Genomic DNA, 19,667 nt, shown 5'->3' on the forward strand with positions numbered 1-19,667 from the left:
GTTGGGAAAGCAAAGGAAAGAAAGAAACTACCAAAATATAGTTTAAAGCTGTTGTCTGTCTCCTTCAAAAAGCTTTCCTAACCAGTGATGTGAGGATAAATGTTCACAAATCGTTTTATGGGGGAAAAAATGGGCCCTGGTTTATAGTATTTGTCAGTTCCTCCGCATAGGACCCCCGAGCTGACTCAGGCTACCTGTGTGGATGGCACTGAATGTGAAGTCAGGAGAAGAGGGACATGGTCAGCTTCTGGTGGTCGGGTGAGCTGGTTCCTGAATTCCCAACTCTGGTTCCGTGGTCCCCAACCCTGCTGTTGGAATTAATCCTGGAAGTCTGTTTTTCAGTTTATACGAAAGCATGTACCAAATTCTGCCTGGCTAGTGTACCTTGTCCATTTCAACTACAGGATCCTTGAAGAGGGGCGTCTGGGTGGTGCAGTGGGTTAAGCATCTGACTCTTGGTTTTGGCTCAGGTCACGATCTTGTGGTCTTGGGATCAAGCTCCACATGGAGCTCTGTGCTCAGTGCAGAGTCTGCCTGACATTCTTTCTCTCTCCCTCTGCCCCTCCCCATGCTCACTCGTTTGTTCTCTCTCAAAGAAATAAAATCTTAAAAAAAAAAAAAAAAAAAGAACCTTGAAGGGAGACATCACAAAGCCTTTAAAAGTTAAAGGGACAAAAAAAAAAAAAAAACAAATAGATAGACACATTTATATAAGCACACATAATCTTTCATAGAAGTGCAGCTTTAAAAATATTTACTTCTAAAAAAAATTTGTCACTTCTATTTGTTACAATACCTGTATTTAAAGTTTGTTTGTAAAATACATGTTAGTCTAATTATATCATCAGGTGCTCCAAAGCTCTGCATTTGACAAAGCCCCTCAACATATGCAGGACCACAAACAGTAATGGAACCCTCAGTTTTCCACCAAATAGGCTGTATATCTCAGTCTCCCTTGTTGTGAGAAAGGCCTGCATGACTGAGTGCCTGCCACAGAAGGCCAGGCCATGTGTGTAACTGGAAGAATTGTGTGAAAGCTTCCGGTAACTCCAGTTAGGAGGAAACCAGTAGTACATATTCTTTGTCTCTTCATTATCTTTCTTCCTACATGCAGCCTGGAATGTGTGCATGATGGCTAATGCTGGAGCAGCCATTCTGGTCCAAGAGGCAACCTTGAAAATGGAAATTGTTTGCAGATTCACCAGGACAGAAGCATCCTGGGACCATGACAAGTCCGTGGAGCAAAGCTCACCTATTACAACTACATTGCCACAGAGGTCTGGCTTTTTACAGAAGAGCAAGATAAGCTTCTGTTTTGCTCCGGGTTTTTGTGATTGCTGAACTTTATCTCAAAGGACATACTATGGAACAACACAGGACAGACTCGCAGCTCTGAAAAATAACACAGGTCTGTAAGTCCTGCCTCCAGAGTGAGCCAGAGCTCCTTCATAATATAATGGCATAAGACCTTCTTACTTGTCTCTCCAGAAGTTGTGACCCCAGTGTCCACAAACATCTTCAATTCCAGTCTTCACATGATCAAAAAACTGAAACAGAAAAAGTAGGCTACTGATTATTACCTGAAATGAGTAATTTACATTCTACTTACATCATGCCTAAATTTCAAAGACCCTAACCATTTTTGCTTTTCTTCTATTGTTGGGTTTTGTTTGTTTGTTCCATTTTGTTTTCACGAGAAGCAATGAAACAATGATTCCTCTCCAAATATATTGATTTTACTATATCAATAATAAGCAATTCTCAGGTTATTTTTCTCATCATAATAGTCTATTCATAATTTTGGAAAATATGAAATATGGTGAAATATGGTGATAATTTTCAAATAGAAACATTTTCAGACTGAAGGAAGTAACCAGAGGGATTCCTTGTTCTCCCATTCCCAGGAGGTCTAGCAGGTTTGTTTTTTTTTTTAAGATTTTATTTATTTTATTTGACAGGCAGAGATTACAAATAGGCAGAGAGGCAGGCAGAGAGAGAGAGAGGGAGAAGCAGGCTCCCTGCTGAGCAGAGAGCCCAATGTGGGGCTCAATCCCAGGACCCTGGGATCATGACCTGAGCCGAAGGCAGAGGCTTTAACCCACTGAGCCACCCAGGCACCCGAGGTCTAGCAGGTTAATCTGGAGAAGCCACTATGGGGCTGTGCTCACACCCCCAACTCATGCCCTCTTTGGCCCTCTCCCTTTTACCCTCTGCCATTTCTCTCTCCTTCAAGAAATGAGCACCAGAATGCCAAGCTGTCGACTGAACACAACAAGTTTTTCTTTTATCATTTAAATCATGATTACTACACTAACACTTACCCTGCAATGGATTTCTTCACTGACAGCTTGTTGTTTCTTATTCGACCTCTTAACATCGAGAAATTCCACTAGTGGTCGGATAGTAATTCCCTGCACAGGGAGGGAAAAAAGTGTATCTTCTTATAAAGTTAAGTGAAAAATTTAAGAATAATTTTTATTCTTCCAAGCTTTGATAACCAACAAAAGATATCCTCCTCTCAAGATTTAATACAGTATATGTAATATTTCGTTCATTTTTCCTCCTCTCCAGTAACTGGCATATTTTCAGAGGGCCATGTCCCAACACGTGCTATTAGAAACCAAACAATGGATAGTGTTCAAGAAATTGCAAACTAATTCTAAGTAATTCTAAGAAAGAGAGAAAGAAAGAAATTCCAAGAATTAATAAAGTATTATCCAAGTCAAAGGAATCACCTACTTTCATTATCCACAGGAAACTTTTCAATAATTCTTACATTCATTAATTTATTAAAGCCATTTTCATGGTACTTTTGTGGCACACGTGTTGGGGTCTTGTATTTGGGATACAAAGATAAATAACTAAGGCCCTCAGTGGTAGGACTTTGTAGTTTTAAAGGGAGAAAGATAGGCCAAAAACAGTTACAGAGTACACTAAAGGAAGAATGAGAGATACACAGGAAGTCAGCCCAGAAAGGCCTCATAGAGAGGGAACAATGAACATGGCGGAAGCATATCATAGCAGGGATCAACCACGAGTAAAGAACCAGCAGTGAGAAAGTGTACAGAGGATTTTGGGCATATTTGTCAACTTGGAAAATGGAGAACCTTAGCTATTTAGTAACCTAAGAAGAAAAATTTCCTTCACATGATAAAAAAGACATCTGCCAGAAATCTACAGTGAACATCTGACTTAATAATTAAACATTAAAAGCCTTTCCATTAGAACTGGAAATAACACAAGGATACTCTTTATCTGTTATATGACACAGTTCTGCATGTCCTAGTCAGTTAAATAAGAGACAGAGAGGTAGAAGTGTAGATACTAAAATTGAAATAAGGAGATTTTTTTTGCTCATGGGTGATTTAGTTTTTGTACTAAAATATCTAAGATAATCCCTTTTTCATTTAAAAATACCAAGAAAGTTTAATAAAGTGATTAGATATAATGTCAACTTAATAAAAAAAAAACTTAATGTTAACTTAATTTTTAAAAATTTTAAAATTTAAAAAAATTTCAATTTTAAAAAAGAAAGAGAACAAACACCTACATGAGAGGGAAAATATATTAGTGTGTACTAATATATAATAATATATAAAATATATATACTATATACACATTAAATATATGTACTTATATACTCTATCCATGTATATATATAATATATAATCCATGTATGTATAATATATAATCCGTGTATATATAATATATATGATATACAATATATAATATACAATAAACTTATACACTCTATCCATGTATATATAATATATAATAATACACATATATATATAACACACATAATACACAATATATAATATATAATCCTATCATGAAATGCATAAAACCTTCACAAGAAGAACTATAATGGGATTCCATAACAATATTATGTTGACAATTTTATCTCAGTACATGCAATACAATTTCAATACCATATCCCAAAAGGATTTTTGTTAACAGAACTAGAAAAGTCAGCTCTATATTAGTCAGAAAAATTTAGAAAAAGAAGAATTATAGTAGAACTTAGATATCAAAGCAAACAATCACAGACCTGTGCCCCTGGGGATAAAAATATATCATATGTTTATAAAAAATAGAAAATTTTAAAAAATATAAAACAAACAATCAGCTAATATACTTAAAATTACGAGACACAAACACTAAAATAGGCCAAGGGAGGAGGGGTGAGAACATGGGGCCAAGAAGATCCCGATACTCCTGCATGGCAGGCAGATGGCCGGCCCTTCTTGGCGTGGGGAGCACAGGGCGTGGGGGTGGTAAGAGGATTGGGGGCAGTGGGGAAGGGATGGGTATACTGAGATATGTTCCCTGCCACACATTTGATTTCATCTCACTTTTATGCATGCCTTTATTTGAAAATGCTTTTGATTATATAAACTGTGACACAGTTTAAAGGTGGTCATTCACTGTTCCATCAATCCGGCTTTGGGAATTTTTTAAGCTTAACTTCAACTTTCTGGAGTGTGAACTGATTTTGACCAAATTTGGCAGAAGACACACCTTATGTCTCATTGGCCTTTTAGTCTGTCACTTTGAAATCACACAGGAGGTAATAAACAGTTTTCCAATTAACATGTATCCCGTAATTTTTAACTTATGTAAATGAAAATGGGTGTAAACATTGTTTACGGTGATGGGTGATTCCACTGAACTCCAGATTCCATGAAGCCCCAGATTTAATAAGCGCTCCAGGAAAAAAAAAAAAAAAGGCAACAAAATCAGTGCAATGTTCTAAGGACGCTAACTGTTGTTTTGCATGGGTTTTTTTCCCCTATCCGTATCCTTTAGTAAGAATAAAAGTGTGGGGGCGCCTGGGTGGCTCAGTGGGTTAAAGCCTCTGCCTTCGACTCAGGTCATGATCCCAGGGTCCTGGGATCGAGCCCCACGTCAGGCTCTCTGCTCCACGGGGAGCCTGATTCCTCCTCTGTCTCTCTCTGCCTGCCACTTGTGATTTCTCTCTCTCTGTCAAATAAATAAAATCTTAAAAAAAAAAAAAAAAGAATAAAAATGTGAGGGCCCAGCAGTTGTAAATACAGGACTTAAAATAAAGACAGGACACATGCCGTAGTACAGATGTTGAGTGCTTCCCCTGGACAGATAATCTAGAAGCTAGTGCGCTGTCATAAATAAAAACTGATCAGCTACAGAAGCAAGCATGGCCTGGTTCCTAGCGCGACTCCTGTTTCTAAAAATACCACATAGTGTAGTTTATAACTAATAAAATGTATTGGTTATATGCAACGGGTCATGGACACTGTCTTTGAACAACCTCTACTTAAACAGCTGCCTTCAGAGTCCCCTATTTGCTCTTTGAAGTATTTGCAGTTGTCATGTCATGTCAGCAGGAATGATTTGATGGGTTCCTCTCCCTCCCTTCTTCCTTCCTTCCTCAATCCATCTATTTGGAGACAGAGTACGTGGTGAATGTCATATTAAGTTCCCCAAGCTGGACGCTATCCTCTAGGAGCCCTGGGTCTTGGGTTGGGAGAAATAAAGGAAAAACACAAGCAAAACCAAAAAACAACAGCTAACCTTTGAGAAAGCACCTTATTTTAACCACATTGCAAAATTTCCAGTTTAGGTCACGTGGGAAAGCAACCTGATAAGCCTTAGAAAAATAGCTTGTTACCATCTGCATAGGTTAAAACAATAAAGAAATGCCTCGGTTTTCCAACAAACCACCGAAAACCATGTTTGCAAAGGACAAACGACAGGTTCACCCATTCACTTTGGCTTTGGCACGACACGCACAATACCTCGGGGCCAGACCTAAGGAAGGGAATGGTTTAACAGCAGGCATGGACAGGAGGACAGCCAGGCGAGCTCTGTTTTTTCCACCTTCTGCCACCTCTGTCTCCACCTGCCCTGCCTGCTTTTGCTCCCAGGAACATGAAGCACCAAAAAAACAACTGCTGTCTGACAAAGTCAGGAGCGTTCTTTTGGTTTGAGCTTTTGGAAGAAAATGATTTCTTGGTTTTTTTGTTTGTTTGTTTGTTTTTTGTTTTTAATTAAAATTTACACACACACACACACACACACACACACACGGAGAGATGGGAGGAGCTGTCTTACATTTCTCTGCTGATTAAGTAGACAATGTCCAGGAAAATGTAAAGAAACTCGCTAACAACAACAACAACAACAAAAAGTCACGCTTACTGTTCTGTTATCCCATATCCTCGGTAAGGCCTCGCTCCCGGTACAAACTTGATCACAGAGATCATGGGCCCGGCTGCCCATGCGATGTGTAGCTCTGAATGGATAAGTGGTCAAGAACCATAAAAGTGTTCTCGGCGGTGCTCACGCTCTTCATGCCACAGCCTCCTGGCTCTGAGTATCTTTCTTTCAAGACTTAACCATACTGCACAGCAACTGGCTGTCAGAGGTCCGTCTCTTCCCCTAAATCACGTCTCTCTCTTCACCGTGCTATCAGTGTTTCTCTCTACCGTCCCACCAGCATTCAGGCACGCTGCTATGGCTCCCATCTTTGAAAAACAAATAAAAACCCTCCTCTGGCACACATTTCCCTCCCACTATCACTCCTTTCCTCTCCCAGGCCTCAGCAGACTTGCGTCCTTCTCCCCAACTCCAGTCTCTATCCTTCTCCCTGGAATCCTGGTGATTAGAGTTCCCATGCCCCCTGACCCAGCCCTCTTGTGAGTAGGTCCACTCATCAGGGACTTGCTGCATCCAATAGCCTGCTCTCTGCTCCCGCCTAGCCTGACTACGCACCACATTTGTCACAGTTGCTAGAACCCTCTCCTTCCTCGATACTTTCTTCACTTGTGTGGATGAGCCCCTCTTGATGAGCCTCTCCCATTTTACTATTCATCTTTTTCATTCTCCTTGGCTGGACCTGAACACTTCTTAGACGTCTTGGTATTAGCATACCTCCTCTATACTCTCCCTGTGCTCAAATTTCTACTTTCCACTCTGGCTTCTCCCATAAATTCTAGACCCATACATACAATTGCCTAGTCAATAACTCCATGTGGATGTCTAATAGGCAATAGACCTTCCAAGATATATGTGACCAAAACCAAACACCTGATCCCCATCCTTCAAACCCAATACTCCCCTAATACTAAATTAAATATCACCTTCTTTTGCCTACTTGCTCAGTCGCAAACCCTTGCAACTAAAATATTGCTTTCTCTCAGATTCTAAATTATCCATCTACATTTTTTATCTTAAAAAATCTTAATCATCTTGCTCATTTTATTGTAGGACCAGAATGAACGTTTGCTAATTCATTTGCTTAGTAATGGTATATGTTAATTAAATATAGGAATGCATCATTGTTGCACTGTATATGTATCTTAAACATGACCATTCCTTTAACAAACTAAAGTACAATTGTCATCATTGCCCAGTTCAACAGGCTAAGTCAGCAGACGTTATTTTTTTTTTCAATTTTTATTATTTATTGGTGGGGAGGGGCAGAGAAGAGGGAGAGAGGAATCTTAAGCAGGCTCCACACCTAGCGCAGAGCCCCACATAGGGCTCGAACTCATGACCTTGAGATATGACCTGAGCTGAAATCAAGAGTCGGATTTTTCACCGACTGAGCCACCCAGATGCCCCCAGAGGAATTTGATTATTGGGAAAGGCCAATCCACCCTGAGTCCTGAGGGTCCCACACACTCTTCCAGGGGGTGCCCATGATGCAGGGCTTCAACTACCTTTACCCAGGCCATTTCCAGGGCTGCATTTGCAACAAGCAGCATCGAGAGAGGAGGCAATGCCACCCTCAAGACAAAGAGAGAGATCCTCCTGCTCAGTGCCTGTATCCTGGAATGCAACCCATTGCATGCAGGGACATCTATCCTGGGTCCTCCATGGGGGAACCTGGGGTATTTGGAATGCTGACACAAGTGAACAGGAAGCTCTGGCTACTACTTTGGCCATGAGTAATAAAGTCCTTTGTCCATGAAGCAGGGGTCAGGTATCTTCTGCAAGCATCCTTGGAAATTCTACAGCCAAGTTAAACTTGTTAACTTGCAAATAAGGTAAAATCCCAGATGCTTCCAGTTCTGGACAATAACTCACAATAGACATGACATGGATCTGCAGTAGAGGCACAAAAAGATTGTCCTGTCATGAATTCCAATTAACCTTGCTACCTGATGGGCTTCTAGATAACCACTGAATGGATTTTCAGAATTCAGAGAGTCTGCTCTATAATAAATAAATAATAACCAGATTGTTAGATTGTTCTGCAATCATTTTTCTTTTCAAAGAAAAGAAACATACAGTGAAGGGCATTGTTTTTCTTTCTTCTACTACCATTTTACTTAATGTCATAATTAAAACATAGCAAATCATCAGGTTAAATCATCAAATACTATGTTTACATACCAATTTCCTCTCTACCGCCTGGGAGGGAGGTACCATTTTCTGGATCCACAGAAGCTCTCTGAGGCTGTTCTGGGGTAATAACTATCAGAATATCAGCCAGAATCTCAGCCCAGGACAGCTTTCCTCCAGTGTCTGTGCTTTCTACTATGGTACTCTACCTTGCCTGCAATCTTGAATATAATTTTATTTTATTTTTTTAAGATTTTATTTATTTATTTGTCAGAGAGAGAGGGAGAGTACAGGCAGGCAGGGTGGCAGGCAGAGGCAGAGGGAGAAGCAGGCTCCCTCAGAGCAAGGAGCCTGATGTGGGACTCGATCCCAGGACGCACAGATCATGACCTGAGCCAAAGGCAGCCGCTTAACCTACTGAGCCACCCAGGCATCCCTTGAATATAATTTTAAAATAAGAGCTTATGTTTTATGTAACATTACCAAACTTATCTAAAAGAAAATGAATTCACATGCCCAAGGAATCAGAATCATTTACTCATTCAGTATTCCACAAGCAACACTGTAGTCTGCTAACATGTTAATATGTTTCATCAAGAGGCTACTTTCTTAATTATCAGCATGATTCAAGGAATGTTAAAATTCTCATTATAAGTCTAGGCTTCCAATGATAAACCATATGTCACAAGAATGCTATTTTAGAAGATAGTACTAACTCAAAAGTATTAGGGATAAGAGAGTTCATTGTACAAGAAATACTGAAATAAGGGGAAAAGACATTTAGACATTTAATGATAGATCCATCAACATAAAAGTTGTCACTTGAAAAAGAATGCATAGCCCTTAATCAGAAGACAAAATGTTATGCAAAGATTATGATTAATTATTTCTACTCTGTTCATAACCCATTAAGTATTTTCTTTCAGGCTTCTTTCCCTGAGTTCCTTAATTATTGATGTATTCTGGAAAAAAAATATCCTTTTCGAAGGGAGTGTGTGTGTGTGTTTGTGTGGGTGTGCACGTGTGTATTCATAACCCAGAGTCTCATAAGAGCCAGATTAGTCTCCAATCTATGCCCACAAAAGGGTGGGACAGACAACAGTGACAGGAAGATTATAGTATGAATGGAACTGCAGAAATTCTTCTTCCCCACAGGCAGCAGAGAGAGCTTTGCCAGGTTATCCTTCAACCTAATTGAAAGAGAAGACCACCTGGGGGGTATGGTTACACACTCTGAATACTGACCCCCCCAAAATCTCTGAAGGGTTAATACGATATGCTTATAATACCAAATATAGCCAATAAGTCTAAGCTATTCTGTTTGCGGCTTCTGTCTTTTTTCATTTGTGACATCAAAAATTCTGTTAAATATTGCTATATACGCTATTCTTTCCAAGTGGGTGTGCAGGCTTGAAGATGAGGAATCCAAATTTCACCTATATCTTTTGGTCACTTTACAATTCCCAAAAGCCAAGATAGGAGTATAATAAAGAGACTCTGTATTAATCACCTATGCACACATTCATTGAGTAATAGTATACCTTTCTGCAATACTTTCCTTTTTCCTATGCTATGTTTTCATCTGACTGTAGAAACGTAATTTTCTGTCTGTTGAATATTCTGACTGAAAAATTTGAGCTTGTCTTTTGTACGTCCTCTCCTGAATTACATCTTCCTATTTAGTCATTTTTACTGGGTTTTACAAATGCATGTGTCCATGAGGTTGGGGGAGGGGGTTACTTCTGCCCCGCAGATACACTTGGGTGGATAATGGCCGCTGATATATTCATCTCCAAATGACCCAGTTCCTAGTTACACTAGACCAACACAGTTCTATTTTTGTATTTGACACCTTCAGTTCTGAGAGCACGGAGGAGTCCGGGGCACTGACTAAACCTTGGCAGGGCTCGTGGGGAGTGCTAAAGGACAGGGCAGCTGGCCTAGGAGAAGCGGTTGAGTCATTCACCCCCACCTGACTTTTCCCCTCAAGCCTGATGCCCTAGGATGCTCCTGAGAGATTAAAAGGCTCGAGGCAAAATGAATTCAATGTGCCATTTTGCCTCAGGTGAAGTGTGGGTGTAGCAAATTGGATGACTTTTACAAGGATAAACACTCTAGTAAAAAGATAAAGGAAAGGGCATTCACTTCTCCTCTACACCCAGGTATCTCCCAAAGTATACGAAGTACATGGGATATTTGAACCAAAACTAGCTTTAACTGAAGCTATTACTAACCACGACCTAGTCAACAATGTCTTCTGAGTGAAGTCAACGGAGGTCAGTCGGTCTCAGCTGGTCTGTGGGTCAGAGTCCTAGGCTCAAGTTCAGCTTCTGTCACTCACTTACGTGTACCCTTGGGTCTGTCTCCTTTCTCTGTTTCAGCCTCACGGGGCTCATTCTCAAAGGTGTGTGGTGAGGATGAAATGAGATAACACATACAGAAGAGGTCTTGTCTGAGTGCCTGACACAAGATAGCCATCACTGATGAGTACCAGCAGCAGGAAGGTGCTGGTGACAAAGACAACAAAGAAGTGGCCACTTCTTGACTTAGGACAGGGGCTCCCAAGGCATTCTTCTCCTGGATTCCTCACACAGGACAACCCACTGTCCCCAGCCCTGGGAGGTGTCAATGGATGAAGGATGAACTGCTTTTTGGGGAACTTATCAGCAGAAGGAGAAGGAGCACAGTGAGTTACCATATTGAACTCTTACTATGCAACTTATTTACAGTTAACACCAAACTCGTTCCTGTTTCACTTTTTACTATCTGTGTAGACTTGAGAAAGGCACTGAAGCGCAGGCTCAGGGCCTCAGTGTCCTCATCTGTAATATGGGAATAATAACAGTGACTCCTAGAGTTCTGTGCCATAGAGTTGTTATGAGGATTAAATGAGATAATATAAAAAGAGCTTAGACCAGAGTCAGGCAACTAGAAAGCATTCTGTGATGAACTATTAAACAAATTTTTTTTTTTTAAAGTACCTCCTAAAGGGGTGTCTGGATGGCACAGTCAGTTATCACCTGCCTCTTGGTTTTGTTTGGCTCAAGCTGTGATCTCAGGATCATGGATCCCTGCATCTGGTTCTATGCTCAGTGAGGGGTCTGTCCCTCTCCTACCCTCTCTGTCCCTCCCCCAGTCCCCATCTCTCTCTCTCTCTCTCAAATAAATAAATAAATCTTTAAAACAAAGAATAAGTAAATAAAAATTACCCCCTAAAAATAAACAAAAATAAATAAATAAAAAGTACCTCCCAGTTTTCCCCCTTTGTCATCAAAACCTGCCCTCAGGCTCCCTGGCTGCCTTCCTCTTCTCCCCCGTGTCTTAAGTTTGGGCTGCCCTAGATACCAATTCCTGGTCCTGTGTACTGGCTTCTTGGATGTATATTCACTCCCTTGACCATCCTGTCCAGTTTCAGCACCTCAAACGCCAGCTCTCGACTTCCTCCTGAACTTCAGACCCACTACCTTGCCTCCCACTCATCCCTTTGCTTGTAGGTCAAATCGGCACCCCTCACCGGCCATGCGAGTAAACCAAGTCCCATCCTCTCCATCCACACACACACACTTCCCATCTCATGTGAGAGGAAGTCTGTCCTCCCAGCAGCTTGGACCAGAAGCTCTGGAGTCCTCCAGGATGGCTCTTTCCCTCACACCCACGTCTACCCCATTGGGGAGCCTGAGATTTGAGAATCTCAGTCCTTCTCGGGACCCATTTTGCTTGGTGGCTACATTGGCCTCTGCACTACATTTTCCATGTCTATCCTGTCCTCTTAGCAGACTGTTCTTCAGTGTCCAAGGTGATCCTTTTACAAAGTCGGTCAAAACACATCACGCTTCTACACAGAACACAATGGCTTCCCTTCCACTTGAAGAGCCACCCCTACATGGGCCCATGTGGCCTTATCCTGTTGAGGACCCCAGAGTCTCCCTCACCGTGTTTATCCCCATCCCTCCAGCCACACTGGCCAGGAACATATTGCCTACATACCTTTGGTCCTATCAGTCTGTAATGTTCTTCGGCTTAGCTAACTCCTTCACTATCCCCCACAAGCTTTTACTCAAATGTCGTTTTTTCTCCATTGCTTTCTATGACAATTCTATTTAGAAGTGCAGCTCCCCCCACTCACTACTCTGCTTCTTGAAGCACAGCACCTTTCACCTTATATACTCTATAATTTACTCACTCCGCATGTCTAGTGTCCAGTATCTGCCATCCCCTCTGGGATGTAAGTTCACTAGCACAGGGATATTTCTGCCTTTTGTTCACTCACAGATCCCAAGCCCCTAGAGCACTGTCCAGCACATAGCCGGAGCCTAATACGTATTTACTAAATGGGTATCTGCAAAATAGAATCTCCTAAGGACTGGTTTAGTCACTTAAAGAGACTGATAGTCAAAGACCCAAACCCATGTTCCCACCACACTTCCTGCCTCGCAATACTAAGCATGTAGTCACACATCCCACCATTTCAAGGGACACACTACTATGCTGTCAACTAATGTCAAATTGCTGCTGGAAGGTCATTACACAAGTAGCATGTAATGAGTATATTTATTAGGTCAGGGAGTGACATAAATGACAAGGATTAGCGAGCTCGGTTCATTAGTTTCCACTAGTAAGCTTAGATCACTAAGCTGAGTTTCCTTAAATAAGAATTCCTGCATGTGAGCCAAGTGACTAGATTGGATTCTCTTGGGCCCTTGCACAATCAGGTGACACCAGGAAGCAGCATTTTCCCAAACATCATGACGACCAAAGCCACGACACACGTTAGCCACTTGGCCTCCTGTGAAAGGAATTTGTTGTAAGAGCCTGAAAGATCTTGTCTCCTCTCGGTAACCGGAGAGACTCTGCCGAGAGAGAGAAGCTTACTCACCAGGATGAAGACAGTAAAGAATATGACAACAATTGCAGCTGTAATGAACAGCTTTTTCCGAGGAAACACAGCAGCAGGGAGGAGAAACACGAGCGCAAAGCAGATGGCACCTCGGAGCCCGCCGTAGGCAATGATGAACTGATCCTTAAAGGTCAGGGGAATCGTCCGGAACCAATTAATGACCTGAGTCAGGACAAAGACACCTGAGAACGAAAAGCAAAACCAAAGAAAACAGAGTGTGTGAGGCCAGAATGTGAAACCAGGAAGACTCATTCTCTGCGCTTCTGTGACAGGGCGAGGTGTCTAATGAGCCCCGCAGTCTCTCCCCTTTTCCTCTGCTCACGGGCGTTTATTGTTCCAGGGTAACAGGGGGAAATGGGAACTCAGGGAGGCCAAGAGAGGTCAGTGTGACTTACAGCAAAGTCATGAAGGTACTTGGGGATGAACAGAATCCATGAGGAGTGGGGGAGAGGGGAGGGAGAGGGAGAGGAAGCAGCAGTAGCAGCAGATGAAGTAGCCAGCGGCCGAGGGGAGGGACGAGAAGCAAGCCCCGTTCTTCTAGTGAGGGTTGTCGGGTGTTCCTTCGGGAAACAAGCACCATTACCCAGCGCTCGCCAGATCAGACAGAAGGCAAGAGTGAAGCACACGAAGGCCCAGTTCCACTCATGGTTCTTCCCGACAGTGGACACGCCCATGAAGATGAAGATCAGGGTCTCGCTGACGCTGCTCAGCATCTTCATGAAATACTTGATGGTGGTGTACGACTTCTGAGATACGTTTTCTTCCACATACTTATTCATAGTCATTGCACAAGCAGTGATTCTGCAAGGAGAGATACAGTTTCTATTTAAACACGACAATGACCCTAATCCAAATAGAAGAGTCTGCGCTTAAGAGCTAAGTCATGGCTCAGCCCTTCTGCCCATCACTGTAACCTCGCTGATGGATTGGTATAAGTCATGGCTCAACCCTTCTGCCCATCACTGTAACCTCGCTGATGGATTGGTATAAGTCATGGCTCAGCCCTTCTGCCCATCACTGTAACCTTGCTGATGGATTGGTATAAGTGAATGTGATCTGCATCGTTGGAACCCCACTGTCTCTGAAAGACCTCATCAATACCTATGGCTGGAACTTCTCAGCTCTGCCCAGCTTTGTAGTCCATTGTAGGGCATCGGCACCTGCCAGCATCACAAATAGAACAGGTCCGCAATATATTCAAAACCCGCTCTCCTCCTGTAAAACCAGTTTCGTCTTCTCTATCGCTCTAGTTAGCCCCTAAAATGCTAACCTTGAAACTGTAGTCTCCTTGGCCTTTTCTCCCTGCCACACCTCCTCCGTGTCCCCCACCCCACTATCTCATTGGTCGCCAATTATTTTCTCCTCCTCATCCTGAGTATCTCTTGGACCCACTTACTCTTCCTTTATCCCAACGTCTTAGTTCCACCTCTGGAAAATTCACAACATAGTTATAGGCTCTGAGGTCACCTAGAGAACAGAAACCCTTTTTCCTATTCCCCCAGTATCTTCAAAACTCTGGGACCACAGAGCTTGATTTCCTCTCTGACGGAAATTATTTTAATAGAGTACCTGTGCACACTCTGGTAAGGGAAGGGCCCTCGAGGTCAAGTCCGTGCTCCTAGGTTGGATGTCTGAAAATCTTTACACTCTTCACTCAGTGGACAAATCCAGTTACATCTCTTACCCCATCTCTAGCCAGCATATACCATATGCCTTGTCTGTCTGTAATTTCCCTGCTCTTTCCTATCTTCTTGCCTTCCTGTGGGCATACACTCCTCTCTTTCTGAAATGTTACCTCTGCCCATCTCAAATGCCACCTACATAGGGAAAATCAGTATAATCTTGGTGACAGCTCATCCTAAGTTCCATCTAAAGAGACACCGATACTAGACACCAGCTGTAGTAACATTTTTCTAGACATGTGTCCTAAGGCAAGGGAAACACAAGCAAAAAAAAAAAAAAAAATTAAAAAAAAAAAGGCTTTGGGACTTCATCAGAATAACAAGTTCTCTGCACAATGAAGAATTCAATCAACAAAACCAAAGGACAACCTACTGATTGGGAGAAGATGACATATCCAATGACATATCTAATAAAGGGTTAGTATCCAAAATATATAAAGAACATATACAACTCAATACCCAGAAAACAAGTAATCCAATTAAAAAATGTGAGCAATTGGGTGCCTAGGTGGCTCAGTTGGTTAGGTGATTGCCTTCGGCTCGGGTCATGATCCCGGAGTCCTGGGATCGAGTCCCGCATCGGGCTCCCAGCTCTATGGGGAGTCTGCTTCTTCCCTCCAACCTTCTCCTCTCTCATGCTCTCTTTCACTCTCTCTTTATGTCAGATAAATAAAAAAATCTTTTAAAAAAATGTGAGCAAGACATGAATAGACTTTTCTCCAAAGATGACATACAGAAGGCCAATAGGCACATGAAAAGATGCTCAACATGACTGATAATCACGGAAATGCAAATCAAAACCACAAAGAGATACCACCTCACACCAGTTAAAATCAAAACCATAAGAAACAACTAGTGTTGGAGGAGATACCACCTCACACCAGTTAAAATCAAAACCATAAGAAACAACTAGCGTTGGAGAAGATGTGGAGAAAGGGGAACCCTCATGAGCTGTTGGTGGGAATGCAAATTGGTGCAGCCATTCTGGAAAATAGTATGGGGGTTCTTCAAAACTTTAAAAATAGAGCTACTCTATGACCCAGGGATTGCACTAGTGGGTATTTACCCCCAAAATACAAAAACACTATTTCAAAGGGATACATGCTCCCCTATGTTTATAGCAGCATTATTTACAATAGCCAAAATATGGAAGCAGCCCCAGTGTCCATCAATTGATGAATGAATAAGGAAAATGTGGCAGATACAAACAATAGAACATTATTCAGCCATAAAAAGAATGAAATCTTGCCATTTGCAATAACATGGACTGAGCTAGAGAGTATAATGCTAAACAAAATAAGTCAGAGAAAGACAAATAGCATATAGTTTCACTCCTGTGTGGAATTTAAGAAACACATAAGCAAAGAAGGGAAAAAGAGAGAAAAACAGAAAAACCAAGAAACAGACTCTTTTTTTTTTTTTTTTTTTTTTAAGAAACAGACTCTTAACTATAGAGGACAAACTGGTGGTTACCAGAGGGGAGGTGGGTAGGGGGATGGGGGAAATAGGGGATTAAAGAGTATACGTATCATGATGAAAAAAATTAAATAAAAAATAGAGACATGTATACTAGGAAGCAAATGACTTCATTGTCAGAAGGCATTCTAGAATGAAGGAAGACAGAATTTGAGTGAGCAGTCCACCTTCCACTGAGTGATCACTGTGCTCTAAGCCAGCCGCTGGTCACGATCGGTGAAGCTTTCCACATTCTCCTCATTTCAGAGCTACCGTGATCCTAAACGCACCCCGCCCCCAACCACTGCATGGAGTCCTCCTTACCCTGGAAAGTTTTCTGCTACTTTAGGAAAATCTTCCTACTGCGAGCAGACGGATAGGCAGAAGAACACAAACATAAGGGTCCTCTGAGTAAAGACCTAAACGGGTAATCATGAACCCATTTCCCTGCAAGAAAAATACCTGTTTCTTACACACACACAACATGTCTCTTTATCTGTGTGCCCCTATTAAAAGAAAACAAAGACCCCCGCCAGGTCGGGAACCCTGCATTTAGCCACAATGTCACTGGCCCCAGAATGGGTGGGTACTTCTTTAAGATTTATATGAGGGAGGAATGCATAATTCACGTGGTTCCCAAAAGAAAGAGTGCCTTATTAAGTCAGCTAATAAAATTCAGCAACCACAAACACATGGCAAGGCCTTTGAATAGCTGAGGGCTTCTATAATAAGTCACCCTTTATAGCTCCCCTGCTCTGCGCCAGGTTCTCTGTAAGCACTCTGTGTGGATTATGTCGGTTCACCTCATTACAAACCTCTGAAGCAAGTTCTGTTAGTGTTCCCATTTTACAGATGAGAGAACAAAGGCAGGCAGAGGCCACTAATAAAGGGTGGTGTCAGGAATTTTACTCAAGCAGTCTGACTCAAAGCCGGCGCTGTGAGCATGGTCACCTCAGCTGGGGAGGAAGTCTCACTCCTCTGCCAAGCCCTTGCTCAGCCTTTCTCAAGTACAAGCTTGTTTGTATTTGTTTCCAATTGCTGTGGTAAGAAATTAGCCAGAACTTAGTGACAATGACGCAGATTCATCATCGTATGCTTGCAGAGGTCAGCAGGCCAAAACCACTTCCACTGAGCTACAATCAAGGGGCTGATAGGGCTTTGTGCCTTCTGGAAGCTCTCAGGGAGATAGTTCCTTCCTTTTCCTCGTCTGGAGCCTGCTCACCTGCTTTGGCTCAGGAACCCGTGATCCCAAACTCTGCCTCCTTGGTCATGTCTCCTTCTGACGGCTGACCCTCCTACTGTCCTCTCTTCAGTATCCTTGTGATTTTATCCAGTGTCATCTCCCATCTCAAGACACTAACGTAATCACACTTGCAAAGTCCCTTCTGCCATGTAAGGTAATATACTTGCAAGGAGGGTCTGGGGATGAGAATCTCTGGGAGCCAGTGTTCTGTGGATCATACCATTGCTGGCATTCCCCTCCCTGGCGTGGTGCCCACAACCAAGTGCCTGTCTCCCAATGATCGGGGCCAGAGTTGCTTGAGTGTGCTTGGCGACGGAAGCTGACAGATGCTCTGTCCTGCTGGCTCAATTCATAGGCTAGAACCTCAACCAGCAGACAAGAGCAACTGAGGAGAACAGTGGTACCTCTCTGAATGAGCCTCATAGGGCATCTTGCCAGTCCCCATTGCCATAAAAACCATTTGTTCACAATGGTTCTGAACATCTTCATCTTTCATAGTTCGGTTTTTCTTTAACCAGACTTCAAAAAGTAAGAGTTGTCCGATACAAAGTAATGAAGGCAAAAGCCCAACTAAACTGATTACCAAACTAAAGCAAAATGTGTTTTATCAAAAAAGAAAAAAAAAGATGTATACAGCAACACAAACTAATGAGCCTTTCTTAAATGTTATCAGGCTAAAACATTGTAACAAAAACAAATGCTAATAGTCCTATTACTTCCTGAAATTCTCTAATGCCATGCAAAATGTGCCTCTAAATGATTTTATTATCAAGCATTTAAACTTAGAGACAAATATAGAAAATAAACAGTGAAGTACCCACTACCCAGTTCTTTCTAATCAATTTATATATATATTTTTTTAATAAAACAGGGGCACCTGGGTGGCTCAGTGGATTGAGCCTCTGCCTTCAGCTCAGGTCATGATCTCGGGGTCCTGGGATCGAGCCCCGCATCGGGCTCTCTGCTCAGCGGGGAGCCTGCTTTCTCCTCTCTCTCTCTGCTTGCCTCTCTGCCTACTTGTGATCTCTGTCTGTCAAATACATAGATGAAATCTTCAAATAAATAAATAAATAATAAAATAAAATAAAACATCAGCTACAGAGTTGAAATCCCTCCATTTTTCATACTACCCCTATATCCCTCTCTTTCTCCTGGCTTCAGATTATTTTTAATCACTCAAAAAGTGATTTTTAAAAGGCTGGAGAATATTGGTTTTGTGAATAGATAAACATCTCCCTCTTAAGATTGCGTTCCTGTCAGTCACTGGGCAAAAGGCAAACCATACAGGTGAAAAGTAATCTTAACTTCATTATATGATCAAGTCAATAAAACTTTTACTTGGAAATTATTGAAAAACATAGCTTTGGTGTAAGAATAAAAAAAAAATAAATGAATTTTGCATGAATGTCCACGGGATCAATTTCCATCGCTTTGTGTCCTTAACGTGACACCAGCAGTAATGCTCGTGTCTGCCAGACACCTCGCTGTAACTTAAAGCTATTTCCTACCAGCACAGTGAGACACTGGAGGGAGAAGAATGCCCATGGTGGGAACCAGAGGCCTCAGCGTCTGGTAGTGCCTCGTTCAAGAAGCCTGGGGATGTCCATGACATTGATGCATACTACGGGCCGGGGACAGACAGTCCAAACGTCCCTGCCCTTGTCTGTCCTCTACAAACTCATGCAAAGACCAGGAGGTGTTTTCACTGTAAGAGGTTTTTTGTCATGGTATCCTCTGACCTGAAGTCAAACCCCCTCACTGCAGTAACATCGCAAGTACACACAACGAGGGAGGCAAATGCAACACAGTCTCCCAGAAATAGAATAGAATAGAAGTCTTCTCTCCCACCTCTGCATAAACCATCATCTACAGCTGATGGTCTTGGCACCATAACTTTGCTTCTTCCTCATTTTTCTAAAGGAAGCACAAGAAACTTATGAGGTGAGAATAGTGTTGGCTGCTGTCTGACTGTCCTCAGCCTCATAGGGTCTGAAGTGCCTGGCCAGGAGTGTCCTTGGGTACAGGCTCATGTTCAAATGTTATCACAGTAGGGCTGCATTTC

The 19,667-nt window shown here is 42.2% G+C and overlaps 1 protein-coding gene across 2 annotated transcripts in view; it reads right to left on the minus strand.

Annotated features, from left to right (window-relative positions):
• The window catches only part of SLC9A2 (solute carrier family 9 member A2), a 95,780-nt gene that overhangs the window by 20,468 nt on the left and 55,645 nt on the right, over positions 1-19,667 (minus strand). For both annotated transcript variants that reach the window (XM_032351705.1, XM_032351704.1), the window contains 4 exons: positions 13,809-14,026; positions 13,205-13,407; positions 2,322-2,411; positions 1,477-1,547 (listed from right to left, as the gene is read on the minus strand). In XM_032351705.1, coding sequence (XP_032207596.1) covers positions 1,477-1,547; positions 2,322-2,411; positions 13,205-13,407; positions 13,809-14,026 — 582 coding nt within the window. The remainder of the gene's footprint in view (positions 1-1,476; positions 1,548-2,321; positions 2,412-13,204; positions 13,408-13,808; positions 14,027-19,667) is intronic.

Source organism: Mustela erminea, chromosome 7 (assembly GCF_009829155.1).
Source record: "Mustela erminea isolate mMusErm1 chromosome 7, mMusErm1.Pri, whole genome shotgun sequence".
Taxonomy (NCBI): domain Eukaryota; kingdom Metazoa; phylum Chordata; class Mammalia; order Carnivora; family Mustelidae; genus Mustela; species Mustela erminea.